We start from the raw sequence: 17,424 nt of genomic DNA, 5'->3' as shown, positions 1-17,424 counted from the left end.
AAATGAGACTGAACAATACCCAGCAGCACAGAGCAGAAGCACATATTAGAAACAAACATGGATATTAATACAGGAATGATTTAAACAAAAGATAGAGAAATATGAAATATGAAGAGAAAATACTGAAACCTTTTCAGGAGTTATTTTCAACCCACAATTCTCTTCGAAGCAATGCCAATGAAATGTACAATTGTGGAGCTAGCTGGTTATGAAAATCACTTTTGATTTTGTCTTTTTAAATTTTCATGATGGGACAAATTATATTGAAAATCGATGGCTCTGCCTTTCAGGAACAAGATGGATGACATTAGGAAGAAAGTCAAACTTTGAAGGAAATAAATAGGCCAGTGGAACCACCCACCCAGAAATAAGGCATCAAGGGTCAATAGAGATCACCAACATGGGAAAGAATAAAGCATTCAGACATTGATGGATGAATCTAGGCATCAAAACAGAGAGAACATAAAAGTGTGGAATGGGCTTTAATTAAAACTTTATACCAACAGAGGAAGAGACATTTTCAATTTAGTTCCCTGTGGTTTTCAACAACATTTAGTGAAATACCTCATGATAGTGATGAAAATCAAGCTTTGTAGCTTTATTTTTGCCCCCATTAAAAAAAATTGCAGAGTTTACATTCTTTGAGTTAATTTTCCATATATTTCCGAGGCTTGAAAGTTATATCAATGCAGCAGGAGTGAGATAGAGCTCAAGTTGAGTGGGATCACAACCTTGCAATCAACATCAGTAAGTCCCAAAGAATTGATTGTGGACTTCAGGAAGGGGTAGTCAAGGGAACACACGCCAGTCTTGTCAAGAGATCAGAAGTGGAAAGGATGAGCAGTTTCAAGTTCCTGAGTGTCAGTATCTCTGAGGACTTAACTGAGGCCCAACATATTGATGCAATTACTTCATTAAATGTTTGAGGAGAATTGGTATGCCACCAAAGACACTAGCAAATTTCTACAAATGTCTCAAGGAGAGCTTTTTAACTGGTTGCATCACCATCTAGAGGGGCCACTGCACAGGATCAGAAAAAGCTGCAGAAAATTGCAGTCAGTCAGTTTCGTCGTGGGCACCAGCCTCCTCAGCATTCAGGGCACCTTCAAAAAGTGATGCCTCAAAGAAGTGGCATCCATCACTAAGGACTCCCATCACCTAGGATATGATCTCATCTCACTGCAACCATCAAAGAGGAAGTTTAGGGGCCTGAAGACACATGCTCAACATTTTAAGAACAGGTTCTTACCCTCCACCATCAGATTTCTGAATGGACAATGAACCCATGAACACTACTTCAGTATTTCTCCCCGTCCTTATTTTTGTACTACTTATTTAATTTAATTTTCTTTTTTATACCTACTTCTTACTGTAAATTATAGTTTTTATGTATTGTAATGTACCACTGCCGCAAAACAACAAATTTCACAATATACAATGGTGATATTAAACCTGATCTGATTACTGTTCCAATGAATCACATATTACTGGCATTTTATGGTTAAGGACATTAATATTTGATTTAGTAACCCAATAAAATTTATAACCAAAAGCAAGACCCTTCCATTCACCACTGTTTCATCCTAGGGCAAAAAAAAACACTCATACAGATGACAAACACTAGCCAGAAAATACTTTAAGTGGAACACATGAGAAGAAAGGAAGTAAGGGCAAGTATATTTCTTCCTCAAACCTCTCTATTTTTTATGCCAATTAATTTTGAAGCATTGTCACATCTGTTTCTTCACACCTCCAAACTTTCAGTTAAGCCGGCGCTACCAAATGCATGCAACAGCCCACTGGTAGTTCAAAAGGCAAGGGATTCAACTAAAAACATTACTAATTTCTGAAGTAAGTTGCAGTAAATTATCACCACAGATAATGAAGAAGCAAGCAAAGGCGAAGCAAATTTGAGGGATGTACTGTGCTAGTACGTTGCAGAGTACACGCAGATGGAGTGAGCCATTTGGAGAGGAGAAACTACAACTGGCACAGGTGCGACGCTGGATCACTCAGAGCGCCGAGCCAATTTGGAGAAATCAAGGGCGGCTTCGGGCAGGGTGGCAAAATCTGTTCCTCGAACAAGTCACTGGGTGGCGTGCTCTAGGTCTGGAGCCCTTCGTTGCAGTGATGCCAGGGTCCTAGTGCAAGGTATGATACAATGTTTTAACAATTTAAACACCAGCCAGAGAGCCTGGAAAACAGGGTGCCACGATCGGACATGAGAGCCAATTTCATGCGTTCTCCCGCTATGTTCACTCCTCTCTCCATGGCACCGAGGCTATGATGACTACCTCAGCTGCTGTGCTCTTGATAATATCATGAACTGATACTGAGGCTTTGGGCCTACTCCGGGCTGCTCTGGGGTTTGGACCTAAGGATTCATTTTGGTTCAGAATGTTGTTGCTCATCTCTATAGTCTGCATAATTTGTACCTTCAAGACCACAGCTATCTTACAGGAATCATAGTACTTTTCTAAAATATATGCTCTGATCTAAAATGCATTTAGGGCAATTAATTTCATTACTGGTCAAACAGCCGAGTATTTAGTATGGACAATACTTGCAGCACAATTTGTTGAAGTTGCTGCCAACTGTGAAAACTAAGGACAGTAAATGTGATGAAACTCAGATCAGGATCAGGATGATAAAGTTCTAAAAAAAAATGAGCAGTTAGACTTGTGCTAAGTATGCTGAACTCAGATTGTGAAAAAATAAGACAAAGCTGAAAATAAAACCTCAGAATGAAGAGAGACTAATTACAAAATGAAGCAATGGTGCAAGATAAAAGATGGCAGCATTGAACGAATAAAGAATAATTGCTCTAGACCAAAGGAAAATGGTGAAATAGACTCATCTGAAATAGCATGTGGTGAGATGCACAGGACTAGTCAATTGGAGGACTGCACTAACAATCCTGAACTCCAAGTTTAAAATCTCACTGCAGCAGCATATGGAATTTAAATTCAGTTTATCATCTAGAATTGAAGACAAAATTTGTCAATATTAGGGACGATAATAAAACTTGTGAACTGTAAAGATCCAACTGATTCACATATTTTTCAGGAGAAATCTGCCATCTTTATCAAGTCTGGCCAATATACAATTCTGATCTCCAATGTGCTTGATCTTTAATGGCCTAGGAATTGGCCTATCAAGTCAGTCCTCTCAAGGACATTTAGTGATTGTTAAAAAATTTCTGGCCATAGCAACACAAACAGATCCTGAACCGAAATAAATAAATACAATTGAGTCCAACACTGAGGCTGGAAGGCTGCAAGGTGCCCAGTTAAAAGATGCGCTGAGATGTCAATTCTTGAACTTAAATTTTGCTTTAGTGTCACAGTGTAGGAGGATGAGGATCAGAGAAGTGAGAATTAAAGTGACAGTGAAATGAATCACAATGTTCCACTGTAGAGTAAAATGTGAGACATATCAGAATGTGGGTAGCTATAATAATACAATGAAGACACATCATCTGAAAGGAGAAAAGGCAGAAATGCAGTTAGGATAACTACAGAAATCTGTAGCCTCATAATGAATGTTAGTTGCGAAAGTATTCTTGGAAAAGAGATGATAGAAGTCAAAGAGAGAAAGAGGAGATTGCTCTTGTGAGGTGAATTTCATTCATTATTTAAATTATTTAAGTTGCTGTTCCACTAACCTGGCCACATTCACCAAATTGATATAGAAAAGCAGCTACTTGTGCTTGGTAACCTGCTGTTAGGAACTGTACTTGTGTAAAACTCGGAGGAGAAGACACCTACAGTACTACAACTCTAACCTAGGCCTTGCACAAATCCTAGTAAGTAGAAATGCATAAGAAAAAAACTTTAAAATTATGCAATTAGAGTTGTTGGTAAGAGTTTTGCTTTAAGAGCCTTTTTGAACAGCAATACAAATAAAATTGAGCATCTTAACCAAAATAATATTACTGTGTGGCTCACGTTTCATAGAGCACATTTACTCTAGAATATATGATTAATATTCTAAACCATGATCATTACATTTACAACATATAATAGAGATTAACTATTTAATGTTAGTAATTTTCCAACCATGCTACAAAGGTGGTAAAGCAATTGCATTGCTCTTTTATTTTGCAACAACAGTAATGCTCCTTGAAGCTACTGTTACGTGACTAGGTCATTAATGGAAGGATTAATGAAGCACAATACAAGGTCACCTTATGTGACGGGGTGCACAACAGTTACTGAAATGAACTAGTTTATGAGTGAAGCTTCATGCTGTTATTGTGCAGTGAAAGGTGAGATCTATGCATCGATCCCACCTGCTCTGCAGCAAAATGTCAGTGTTTTTATGATCTACTGTATCTTTCATTAAGATGCTCATGTGAAGAGGCAATTTATTTGACTCCATAAAGATGAAATGACAGCTTCCTTAGCTCCTCTCTCTGCACACACTCTCCCCATTGCCATGGGGGGAGTGGGGGGGGGGAGAAGGCTTGAGGGTGGGGGGGGAGGAAGAGAGGCACACAAAGTGGTGGAGGAGGGAGCACGGGGGTAAGACAAGAGAGTATGCTGGGCAGGGAGAAGGTGTGGGAGAGTAGCATAGCAAGCTACTCAAGTTACATTAAATCCTTGTATTAAAGCACAAAAATAAAAGTTAATCCCATCAGGCACCAATGCAAAAATTGCATCAAACATAACTAAGTGCATACATTCCTAGTTGATTCTGCAAATTTCCTCTTAAAATCTTGACGTGCCTGAATTAGAAAAGTCTTAGTGTAGATGTCTTACAGGACTACACCTTTTAGGCAAAAGTTGCAGCATTTCATTCATAATACCTGGAAACATCCCATCTCACTGGCAGGACAGGTTCATTAGACTATTTATGTCAGCATACAAAGTGTTTCCTCACCACTGACTCCACCTATGTCAAGTTCCTGACTGCAGGTCAGCTGACGTCAACGACCTACTGCTGTCCTGTAATTGATGAATCTGCACTCCTCCAGTCTGAATGTCAGTTGGGCTATTTCAAGGGCGAAGAGACAACTTCGAAGGAGGTTGGAGGCGACATCAGATGTACGACAACTCTGGCAGGGTTTGCAAGACATTACTTCCTACAAAGCAAAACCCAATAGCATGAATGGCAGTGATGCTTCACTACCAGATGAACTCAATGCCCACTTTGAAAGAGAGAATATAGATACAGCTGTGAAGATCCCTGTTGCACCCAGTGACCTCTGCCTCAGAGTTCAATCTTAGGCTATCTTTAAAGAGGGTGAACCCTTGCAAGGCGGAAGATCCTGACTGAGTACCTGGTAAGGCTCTGAAATTTGTACCAACCAACTGACAGGAGTATTCTATGACATTTTCAACCTCTCACTGCTATGGCGGAAGTTCCTACTTGCTTCAAAAAGACAACAATTATACCAGTGCCTAAGAAGAATAATCTGAGCTGCCTTAATGACTATTACCTGGTAGCACTCACATGTACAGTGGTGAAACGCTTTGAGAGATTGGTCATGTCTAGATTGAACTTCTACCCCAGCAAGGGCCTGGACCCATTGCAATTTGCCTATCGCCACACTAGGTCAACGGCAGATGCAATCTCAATGGCTCTTCACACAGCCTTAGACCACCTGGACAACACAAACGTCAGGATGTTGTTCATCGACTATAGCTCAGCATTTAACACCATCATTCCCACAATCCTGACTGAGAAGTTACAGAACCTGGGCCTCTGTAACTCCCTCTGAAAATTGATCCTTGACTTCCTAACTGGAAGACCACAATCTGTGCAGAATGGTGATAACATCTCCTCGTCGCTGACGATCAACACTGGTGCACCTCAGGGGTGTGTGCTTAGATCACTCTCTATACCCATAACTGTGTGGCTAGGCATAGCTCAAATACCATCTATAAATTTGCTGATGATACAATCATTGTTGGTAGAATCTCAGATGGAGATGAGAGGGTGTACAGGAGTGAGATATGCCAGCTAGTGGAGTGGTGTCACAGCAAAATCCTGGCATTCAACATCAGTAAGACAAAAGAGCTGATTGTGGACTTCAGGAAGGAGAAGACGAAGGAACACATACCATTTCTCATAGAGGGATCAGAAGAGGAGAATTGAGCAATTTCAAGTTCCTGGGTGTCAAGATTTCTGAGGACCTAACCTGGTCCCAACATATCAATGCAGTTATAAAGAAGGCAAGGCAGCGACTATACTTCATTTGAAGTTTGAAGAGATTTGGTGTGTCAACAAATACACTCAAAAACTTCTATAGATGTCCCGTGGGGAGCATTCTGACAGGCTGCATCACTGTCTGGTATGGAGGAGGGGCTACTGCACAGGACTGAAAGAAGCTACAGAGGGTTGTAAATTTAGTTGCCTCCATCTTGGGTACTAGCCTACAAAGTACCCAGGACATCTTCAAGGAGCAGTGTCTCAGAAAGGCAGCATCCATTATTAAGGACCTCCACCACCTTTTCTCACTGTTACCATCAGGCAGGAGGTACAGAAGCCTGAAGGCACACACTCAGAGATTCAGAAACAGCTTCTTCCCCTCTGCCATGCGTTTCCTAAATGGACATTGAACCCGTGAACACGCACTTTTTTAATATATAATTATTTCTGTTTTTGCAAGATTTTAATGTATTCAATATAAGTATACTGTAAAATGAATTTATTTATTGTTATTTTATTTTTTTCTTCTTCTTCTATATTATGTATTGCATTGAACTGCTGCTGCAAAGTTAACGAATTTCACGACACATGCCAGTGATAATAAACCTGATTCTGAAAAAGTACAAAATATAATAAGGACAAAATGTACTCTTGGTGGAAAACAACATCATACAGTTATTAACAAATATGCATGGAAACAAGCCCTTCAGCCCAGAGTCTGCACTATCGACCACCCATTTACACTAAACTTACAAACCACACGCAACACCTAAATTCAGTATTGGAACCAGGTGTCACAAGGCAGTAGCTCTGCTAGCCAAACCACTGTGCCACCCAGCAATGGCTTTGGCAGCCCCACCACTGATCATGCTGAGTGAAACAGGGCTAACTGCCACAGAAACATTTCTGCACTACAAATGAAAACACCCTCATCATGTTAGCAATATCACTAAAATACAAAAAGCTGTTGGTACAGGGAATAATGGTGGTTGATAGGGTGCTGATCAAATGAGCTGTTCTGTCTTGGAAAACATCAACTTTTTGACATTTGTTGGAACTATAATCGCCCAGGTAACGAAGGAAATTTCATTACGTTTCGGATTTATACCTTAGGAGTTAGGAAGTCAGATATTCACTGCAGTTCCTCTAACCTGTTCCTGTTGTCAAAGTATTAAGTGGTTGAACCAATCAATAATGAAAGATGTTGATAGTTAATACTAATGCCACTGAATGTCAATAGAATAGAATGTTCTAAGTAATAGAAAAAAATAGTAGACATGAAGCCATTAAACTAGGACACAGATGTCAAAAATTTTTCAAAAAAAAAAGCTTCAGAGTTCAAGAACCAGTTAAAAAGTATGTGCCTGAAACAAACATTCTTCATTGTTGGCAGAATCTCAGATGGTGACAGGAGGGCGTGCAGGAGTGAGATATACCAGCTATATGAGTGGTGTCACACCAACAGCCTTGAACTCAACATCTGTAAAACCAATCAGCTAATTGTGGACTTCAGAAAGGATCAGATGAAAGAACATTCAACAGTCCTCATACAGGGATCAGAAATGGAAGAGTGAGCAATTTCAAGTTCCCGAGTGTTAATATCTCTGAGGATCGAACCTAGTGCCAACATATCGATGCAGCTAATAACAAGGCAAGACAGTAGCTATATTTCATTTGGAGTTTGGAAAAATTTGGTGTGTCACCTAAAACATTTGCAAATTTCTACATATGTACCATGGAGAGCATTCTGATTGGCTGCTAGTATGGAGGGGGGGGTCTACTGCACAGGATCAAAGTAAGCTGCAGAAAGTTGTACAGTGGCATGGAAAAGTTTGGGCACCCCTGTCAAAATTTCTGTTACTGTGAATAGCTAAGCGAGTAAAAGATGACCTGATTTCCAAAGGCATAAAGTTAAAGATGACACATTTCTTTAATATTTTAAGCAAGATTACTTTTTTATTTCCATCTTTTACAGTTTCAAAATAACAAAGAAAGAAAACGGCCTGAAGCAAAAGTTTGGGCACCCTGCATGGGTCAGCTCTTAGTTACACCCCCTTTGGCAAGTATCACAGCTTGTAAACGCTTTCTGTAGCCAGCTAAGAGTCTTTCAATTCTTGTTTGGGGAATTTTCGCCCATTCTTCCTTGCAAAAGGCTTCTAGTTCTGTGAGATTCTTGGGCTGTCTTGCATGCACTGCTCTTTTGAGGTCTATCCACAAATTTTCAATGATGTTTAGGTCGAGGGACTTTGAGGGCCATGGCAAAACCTTCAGCTTGTGTCTCTTGAGGTAGTCCATTGTGGATTCTGAGGTGTGGGTTAGGATCATTATCCTGTTGTAGAAGCCATCCTCTTTTCATCTTCAGCTTTCTTACAGACAGTGTGATGTTTGCTTCCAGAATTTGCTGGTATTTAATTGAATTCATTCTTCCCTCTGCCAGTGAAATGTTCCCCATGCCACTGGCTGCAACACAAGCCCAAAGCATGATCAATCCACCCCCGTGTTTAACAGTTGGAGAGGTGTTCTTTTCATGACATTCTGTACCCTTTTTGCTCCAAACATACCTTTGCTCATTGCAGCCAAATAGTTCTATTTTAACTTCATCAGTCCACAGGACTTATTTCCAAAATGCATCAGGCTTGTTTAGATGTTCCTTTGCAAACTTCTGACGCTGAATTTTGTGGTGAGGACACAGGAAAGGTTTTCTTCTGATGACTCTTCCATGAAGGTCATACTTGTGCAGGTGTCACAGCACAGTAAAACAGTGCACCACCACTCCAGAGTCTGCTAAATCTTTCTGAAGGTCTTTTGCACTCAAACGGGGGTTTTGATTTGCCTTTCTAGCAATCCTACGAGCAGTTCTCTCGGAAAGTTTTCTTGGTCTTCCAGACCTCAACTTGACCTCCACCGTTCCTGTTAACTGCCATTTCTTAACTACATTACGAACTGAGGAAACAGATACCTGAAAACACTTCGCTATCTTCTTATAGCCCTTTCCTGCTTTGTGGGCATCATTTATTTTAATTTTCAGGGTGCTAGGCAGCTACTTAGGGGAGCCCATGGCTGCTGATTGTTGGGACAAGGTTTGAGGAGTCAGGGTATTTATAAAGCTTTGAAATTTGCATCATTGAGAATTTGTGGCTGGACATGAAAAGAGCTGCTCAGTCATGATCCCCATGCACTCTGACAGAGCTTCAGCAGTTTTGTAAAGAAGAATGGGAAAAATTGCAGTGTCCAGATGTGCAAAGTTGATAGAGACCTATCCACATAGACTGTCAGGACTGTAATTGCTGCCAAAGGTGCATATATTAAATACTGACTTAAATGGGGTGAATACTTACGCAATCAATTATTTATTGGTTCATATTTGTAATTAATTTAGATCACATTAATTAGAAATCAGTTGAAACTTTGACACAAAAGAATATTTTTCTGTTGATCGGTGTCAAAAAAGACAAATTAAATCCACTGTGATTCAATGTTGTAAAACAATAAAACATGAAAACTTCCAAGGGGGTTGAATACTTTTTATAGGCACTGCATATATAGTTTTCAGTTTTTTCCTATATTATCATGTATTGCATTGCACTGCTGCCACAAAGTTAACAAATTTCACGACATATGCTGGTGATATTAAACCTGATTCTGAATTAAAGGCTGTAAAGAAGTAATGATGCCAACTACAGGTGCAAATTCAAATTGAAAGCAATACCACTGAAACATGGATTTCAGTTGCTCAGATAAAAAGCCAGATATACTTGGTGATAAGGTCAACAAGATAATCAGGGAAAACACGTGAAGGGAAGAACTACCTTTGTAACTGAGGATACAATTAGGCCACAAATGAGTGAGGATTTGATGATAAGTAAGCAAGCACAAAAGGTTTTTTTGGTAGAATTAGTAGACGCCCCCCCCCTCAGATTTGCCTTAAATATTTCACCTTTCACCCTAAACCTATGACCTCGAATTCTAGTCTCACCCAACCTAAGTGTAAAATGCCTGCATGAATTCACCTTAACTATACCTTTCAAAATTATGTATACCTCTTTAAGATCTCCCCTTATTCTCCTGTACTCCAAGGAATAAAATCCTAACTATATAATCTATCCCTACCACTCACATCCTCAAATCCTGGCAAAATCCACATAAATTTTCTCTGCACTCTTTGAAGCTTATTGATATCTTTTCCTGTAGGTATATGGATCAGAACTGCACACCATGCTCTAAATTTGGCCTCACCAACATCTTATACAACTTCAATATAACATCCCAAATCCTGCACTTAATGGGTTGAGTTATGAAGACCAATATGCCAAAGCTTTCTTTATCAGCCTATCCACCTGTGATGCCATTTTCAAGTATTTATTGGCTCTGTATTCCCAGGCCTTTATTCTACAACACAACTTCATACCATACCATTCACTGTTGTATGTCTTATGCTGCTTTGGCCTCCCAAAGCCTCATATGTCCTCACCTCACACTTGTTTGCATTAAATTCTATCTGCCAATTTTCAGCCCATTTTCCCATCCGGTCCAGATCACTTTGCAAACTTTGATAGCCTTCCTCACTGTCCACTACACCCAGTTACTATATCACCAAGCTACATTAGATTTGGTATTAAATAATTAACAGCTTAATAATTTTGTGCATTTACAAGTAAACAAATGCAATATGATACTTCGATACACTGCTTGGCCGTCATGTTGACTTACCATCAGCCAGAATACGAGATAAAAAAACTATAAAAGGAGTCACAACATACTGGACCTCCGTTGGGCCACTGCTAATGACATAATACACCCTCAGAGGGCAAAGGGCTTGTGTTGTGACTTAAAGGATTCACTATAATTATAAATGATTAAGCAATGGAATATCACATGTCTAGGTCTGTCAAGACACTAAAGTAGGTGAGGTGCATTAGCACAGTCATTATATTACTGGTCAAAAGCAAATCTCTTAATCCAGAGACTTCAGTTGAATTGCACCAGTGAAGGAAGTCTGTCGTGCTTACTTTGCTTGGCCTTTGCGACTCCAGAATCACAACTAAGTTTTAAATGGCATTAGGAACAATAAACAATGAATAATAAATTCTGGCCAGGCCAGTGATGTCTTCATTTTATGAGTAAGTAAAAAATAGGTATTAGAACATAAGACATTAGCAAAGAATTAGGCCATTCAGCCCATCAAGTCTGCTTCATCAATCAATGATGGCTGATGTATTTTCCCTCTCAACTCCATTCTCCTGCCTTCTCCCTGTAACCTTTGATGCCCTTCGTAATCAGATTCACCCAGTTGATGAAAGTATTGCATTACAAAATGTTAGTAGGTTAAACAAATATGAAAATTGTGGAAGTCTACGAAATTATAGATTTTAAAAAAGGGACAAGGGCACTTTCTAAATGGCAAAAAGCTAGAAGCAGCAGTGCTCCGAGATGATTTCCAGTCCATGTTTACAGAACATCACAGCATGTACAGAAATTAAGCAAAAATAAATGATGGAATGCTGACCTTTACTTCCGAAGGACAGAAATACAAAAGGGGGGGGGGAGGGGAGAGTTAGCAATAGCTATATAATGACTTGATTGCCAGAGTGCTGACAGCAGTGGGCACCATACTCTGTTCTTGGAACCACTATGGATAGAAAAGCCAATTCTCAATCCAAAATCTAAGATAGGAAGATTTCTGATCTAGAGAAAAGACACATACAAAGAATTTGATTACACATCAACCATGATCTCAAAAAAATTTCAGAACAATTTTAAGGACTTATTTTAGAAAGAGACAGGTATTTTCAGGTTCCAATGGAAATTTATTAAAAAAATCCATTCTTGATAGGTTTAAATACAATTTAGGTGAGGGCACAATAATTGAATTAAGCCCCAGCTACCAATCTGATCTTTAGCACTAAATTCTTACAGCTCCATATCTTTGCATTTCTATAACCAGAACCAGTTGCAAGTTATAATGTACAATTTCTCCAGGTTTCATTATATATCAAATAACTGAATAAAATCATACTGCGGAAACAGTAGTCCCTGAGGGGTAAATTTAATAATTCATCCATCAGATTTCTGACTACATAACGGATTCAACAAATCACTGACTTGTTTTATCTTACCAATTTTATCTCTGAAATTGCATTTTCCTATTTTCTCGGGGTTGGAATTACTAAAGTCACATTTAAGGGAAAGAAATATCATTTGGAAGTACATCATTTTTGTCAAGATTAAATTCACAAATTTAATGCTAAAAATAGAGTGACCAAGAAGTTAAAGATTAATCAATACATAACATTACTGTTGGGAGTTCTACATGAGTTAGAAAAAGTATAGAGATTTGTATAACTCTTTTACTAGTTTATTTCCTTAAAAGGGTTATTGGATTATATACCGCAGGTGTTATCTGACACTTTCTTCAACTATCATGTTTCATGCAAGTGAACCAAGTCTTTAAAAACTGTAAAGTGCATCATAGCCAAGCCCTGTCTGATTCTTATTCAAGGATCAAAATTTACTCTTCTTTGAACTAACTGGAATTAATTGGAGCAGACAGAGTGACCAGCAAGTACAGAACTTCTGTAATGAGACCCAAATAGCCCAAAATTTACATGGGTAAATGGTGGTGAAGAACTGTTAACATTTTCCAGCAAGTTTACGTCTGATTACTCAGTAGAACAGCACTCCTATTCTGGAGTAGTAAACTTCTACTTATTCTGTACTGTGGGTGTTGGTGGCAAGGCTAATTTTCATACCTAATGGTGTTTGAGAGTGATTCTGGGTTTTTACTTGCTGCAGTCCTATCTAAATTTAACTATTAACCCAGAGATACATTTTAGTGCCCCAAATGAGATCAATGATTGTAACAAAAACTATGCATCAAATATAACTGACTTCTTTCTGCACACCTCACTGCTGGGTGTCAAATCCATATTTACCATTTGGGTTTCACCATGCCAAAGCTCAGCTTTACAAGAATTGATCTGTCCTTCTGAATCACCTAAATGGCAAGCTTCCTCACTCTTGAAGCAGTGTTTGCTTTACTGAGGATAATTTTTGTGACTGGTCTTTGAAAGTAGAATAATTTAATGGAAATAATGGAACGAGAAACAGCAGTGACAGGCACCAAGAAATTCCAATGGAGAGAAGTGTAGAGGACAGAAACCCAAGAGGAATATTCCCCTTTCCTTGGAGGGGCTATAATTTTCAAAATATTCTCTATGTATCATTCTATAGAGGCTGCAAGATAACAGCATAGAAATGATTTTAGACTTTCCTGACATTAAATTGTGAAGCCAACAAAGACAATTGTCATTATAGATTAGTGCTAATGAAAACAATCAACCAGAAACATTGTTTCTCTTGCCATACGTGTTGCTTGATCCATTGTGTGATGCTAGCATTTTTGTACTTTTATTCATAATCCTAAGTACAGGTTTCCCCCGCCATCCAAAGGTACAGCGTTCCTATGAAACGATTCGTAAGCCGAAATGTCGTAAAGCAAAGAAGCAATTACCATTTACTTATATGGGAAAATTTTGTGAGCGTTCGCAGACCCAAATATAACCTACCAAATCATGCCAAATAACATATAAAACCTAAAATAACAGTAACATATAGTAAAAGCAGGAATGATATGATAAATACACAGCCTATATAAAGTAGAAATACTTCTCTACAACGATTGTCTGCACAGATCTCTGTAGCGAAAATCTCACGCAAGCGCTCTCAGCAGAAAATCTCACGCAAGCGCTGTTGGCATAAACGCACTCTCCAGTAACCTTTAAACTATGAAGCTGCCAAATCTACCAAACAACACGTAAAAATACACAGCCTATATAAAGCAGAAATAACGTATGTACAGTGTAGTATCACTTACTGGAATTGGGAAGACATCGAGCACACTGATGATGGTGTGTTAGACTGAGTCGTTGCAGGCTGGGTGGTGCAGTGGCCCCCACCCTCCGGGCCGCCGACTGATACATTGCTGCAAAGCATGCAGGGGTAGCCGGGAGGCACACAGCACATCTTTAAGAAAAAAGCCAAAATAAACATGCTCATCAATTAGGTGCTGCCCGGCACGTAAATGCGGCGCAGATCAGAGGTGATTGCCCATTGCATCGGCACTGATCTGGGCCGATAATTACTTGCTAAGCAGCACCTAATTAATTAGCATGTTTATTTCAGCTTTGTTCTTAAAGATGTACTGTGTGCGTCCCAGCTACCATTGCATTTTCCGCGAATCTGTATCTGTCCGTGGCCTGGGAGTTGGGGTGGTGGGACACTGGGGTGTCATCTCATCGTCGATCAGGGCAGGCAGTTCATCTTCTCCTATGACTGCCCGCCTCGATGTCAGAAGGTCGAGGTTCGTCGTCTGCTGTGGCTGATGTGGAAGGCTTGCTTGACTGCTGAGCCTCACTCATTTTTCTATCACACAGTTCTTTAATAAGGACTCAAACCATCCTGCAAATATCTCCTAAACCGACGCACCCTTTCAAAATTAAAGTCGTACTTTATCATCATTACTCATTCGGTTTCGATTGTTATCCTTTTTTCTTCCAATTGCATCAGCTCTTCATCTGTCAGTTCTTGGTGATGGAATGCCAAAACCTTTTCAACATCATGTTCATCAGCTTCCACCTACATTGTCCTTACTTCGTTCACCACGATCAAAACGCTTAATTATGTCTAGTTTTACCCTAAGTGTAACACCCTTACGAGCTCTTTCAGGCTTTTCCGATACCTTAGAACTCATCTTGCAAACGGCTGCTCACAGGCACGTGTTAAAGCAAAGCAGTTCCCAATCCGGGGGAGAGCGGCTGCTTGGGGCCGCTCTGCCTTTTATGGTGCGCTGAATTTTTTTCGTAACAGTGAAAACCCCTTCTGAAAGCGAAAACAGGGTACTAATGTAGGTCTTTCGTAACAGTGAGGTTTCGTAAAGCAAACGTTCGAAAAGCGGGGGACACCCGTATACTATATAAAAGGGAGCAAACAAACAAAACTGAAATGTCAGTTGCTCCAATTACTGTTCAATTCAAATCACAAAGCATAAAATGGCTCATCAGAATTTTTAAAATTAAAATTACATTACTGTTGCTTTGCTGAAACAAGATTTTGTAGAAAAAAAACCTAAATTTGAAAGCATAAAAGTTGAGGGTATTTCATAATAAGGTGGGTTTTATTCAATTATTAATTGTAAGATTCTTGTCTGAAGTGATATTGATAGAAATACTTAAACAGAAACTTGTATATTTAAGCTTAAGGATCCTGAACATTGTTCAAGCATCTCAAATTAACCAACAATCTTGCCTTACCTTTATGACTGACTGTTCTAAGGCACTGCTTGCTTGGAATGTCCCATAATCTCACTGTCTCATCATGTGATCCTGAAATCAGCAATGTTCCATCAATGGAGACCGACAGACAAGTCACCTGATTCCTGTAGAAAGATTCCAATGAGTTTAAACTATGAAACAAGAAGATCAAGTAAATCCACCTGCATTTTTTTTCACCTTCTTTTGTACCCCTGACATTTACTGAAATATGATTCCATTGGCATTGACTACCCTCACCCAAAATCTTCATTTGCCATATGGTGCAGTTACAATTCTGGCAATATAAAATATACATCCATAAAAAGATTCACTAGCAACTCCAATCCACTCCCTTGTTGGCTAGAGAAGAATCACAGTCTACAAATCAGTGCATTCAAATGAATCAAGAATAGTGAATGTAGACAAACCAATTATCTTTGTTCTTGTCATGGAATGGAGGCTGCCATTTTGTGAAGCAGCTCTGTATCCTCCATTTTGTGAACTGGTTTTGCTGGGCTGAATCAGTGGTTAAGAGTAGACACAATGATGCTCCAGGTAATCTGCTGGACTATAAGTCATTTCCAAACATGAAGTTATTTGAGAGGTGTTTTTAGTATGATATAACATGCAGGTCTGTGTCTGCCCTGAGTGATTGGAGCTGCTTAGTGCTTTGGTAACTGACTTAGAACAAAGAGCCATAAATTATCTGTTTTCACTTGCGGAAGAGGGTAATAAATGGATGCTGGCTTTGTCCAAAGCCAATAAGGTGACATAGGTCAGTCAGATGACCTTGAGCCAATGAGACTGAAATGCAACATTTGATCTGGTAAGGAAAGTGTATAAAAATGAGAGGCTTCGAATGTGAATCACAGATACAGGTGTGAGCGACCCGACATCGGACACGTGGAGAATACAGCGAGACTACAGGGAACGCCTGGCCAATGTACACTCCTTTGCCTGGGTATTGCTTTTTCTATTCTTTGACTATTCAGAAGAGTCAGGGAAACCTAGCAGGTGTATACACAGGTACTTGGTTTGTGAATTCATCTGCTTGTTAGCTGAGACAGTAAAGGTACTTGTCTGTAAATAAAGATTCTCTGTGCCCCACTGGTTATTGTTACTAAGGGGTAACCCTTGTTAACACCCTTCATTTGCGATTATTTGCATAAGGTTTTCACTAACAGCTAACAAGTCTTCTTTAGTCATTTTTCGAGAATGACCTGACACTAGCTAGGCCAGCATTAAGTGTGTATCCTTACTCACCCTGAAAAGGTTGTGGGAAACTGCTCTCAAAAATCTGTAGCTTTCCTGGTGAAGATGCTCCCACATGGTGTTGGTAATGACAAAGGAACAACAATAGTATTTCCAAATCACAATGGAACTGACTTAGAAATATATTCACAAGAAATTCTGCAGGTGCTGGAACTCCACAGCAAAACACACAACATGCTAGAGGAACTCAGCAGGTCAAGCAGCATCCATGGAAATGAATAGATGTCGATGTTTCAGGCTGAGACCCTTCATCAGGAGTGGATAGGAATAGAATGAGGTGGCAGATAAATATGTGGCTGAGGAATTGAAGAGGGGCAGGGATTCATATTTCTGGATAATTGGGACCACTTCTGGGTCACTGGGACCATACAAAAGGGATGAGTTGCACTTGAATCCGAGGGGGTCCAATCCGAGGCAGATTTACTAAAGTTGTTGCGAGTAGCTTAAACTAATATGGGAGCGGGATGGGTACCAGGATGATAGAACTGAGGATGAGCTGGCAGGTTTATAAGTAGATGACAGGTGTAACATTAATGTAAGGAAGGACAAGCCAATGACTGGGTACAAATGCAGGCACAGCAAAAAGTTAAATTGTACCACAGAGGCAAAATTCAAAAGGGCGAAGAATGCAGGACTGAAGGTACTGTATTTAAATGCATGTAGAATTCGGAAGGTGGACGAACTCATAGCA

The 17,424-nt window shown here is 39.6% G+C and overlaps 1 protein-coding gene across 2 annotated transcripts in view; it reads right to left on the bottom strand.

Moving 5' to 3' along the window:
- wdr18 (WD repeat domain 18) overlaps positions 1-17,424 on the bottom strand; it is a 190,118-nt gene that overhangs the window by 36,693 nt on the left and 136,001 nt on the right. Inside the window, exons 7-8 of one of the 2 annotated variants that reach the window (XM_072244518.1) lie at positions 15,462-15,586; positions 14,384-15,030 (exon numbers count right to left, since the gene is read on the bottom strand). In XM_072244518.1, the coding sequence (XP_072100619.1) occupies positions 14,918-15,030; positions 15,462-15,586 (238 nt within the window). In that variant the 3' untranslated portion in view covers positions 14,384-14,917. Of the gene's footprint in view, positions 1-14,383; positions 15,031-15,461; positions 15,587-17,424 lie in introns of those variants that run through there. The other variant, XM_072244516.1, reaches the window with a different exon arrangement.

This window comes from Mobula birostris, chromosome 26, assembly GCF_030028105.1.
Source record: "Mobula birostris isolate sMobBir1 chromosome 26, sMobBir1.hap1, whole genome shotgun sequence".
NCBI lineage: Eukaryota > Metazoa > Chordata > Chondrichthyes > Myliobatiformes > Myliobatidae > Mobula > Mobula birostris.
This window is presented reverse-complemented; position numbering and strand designations above follow the sequence as displayed.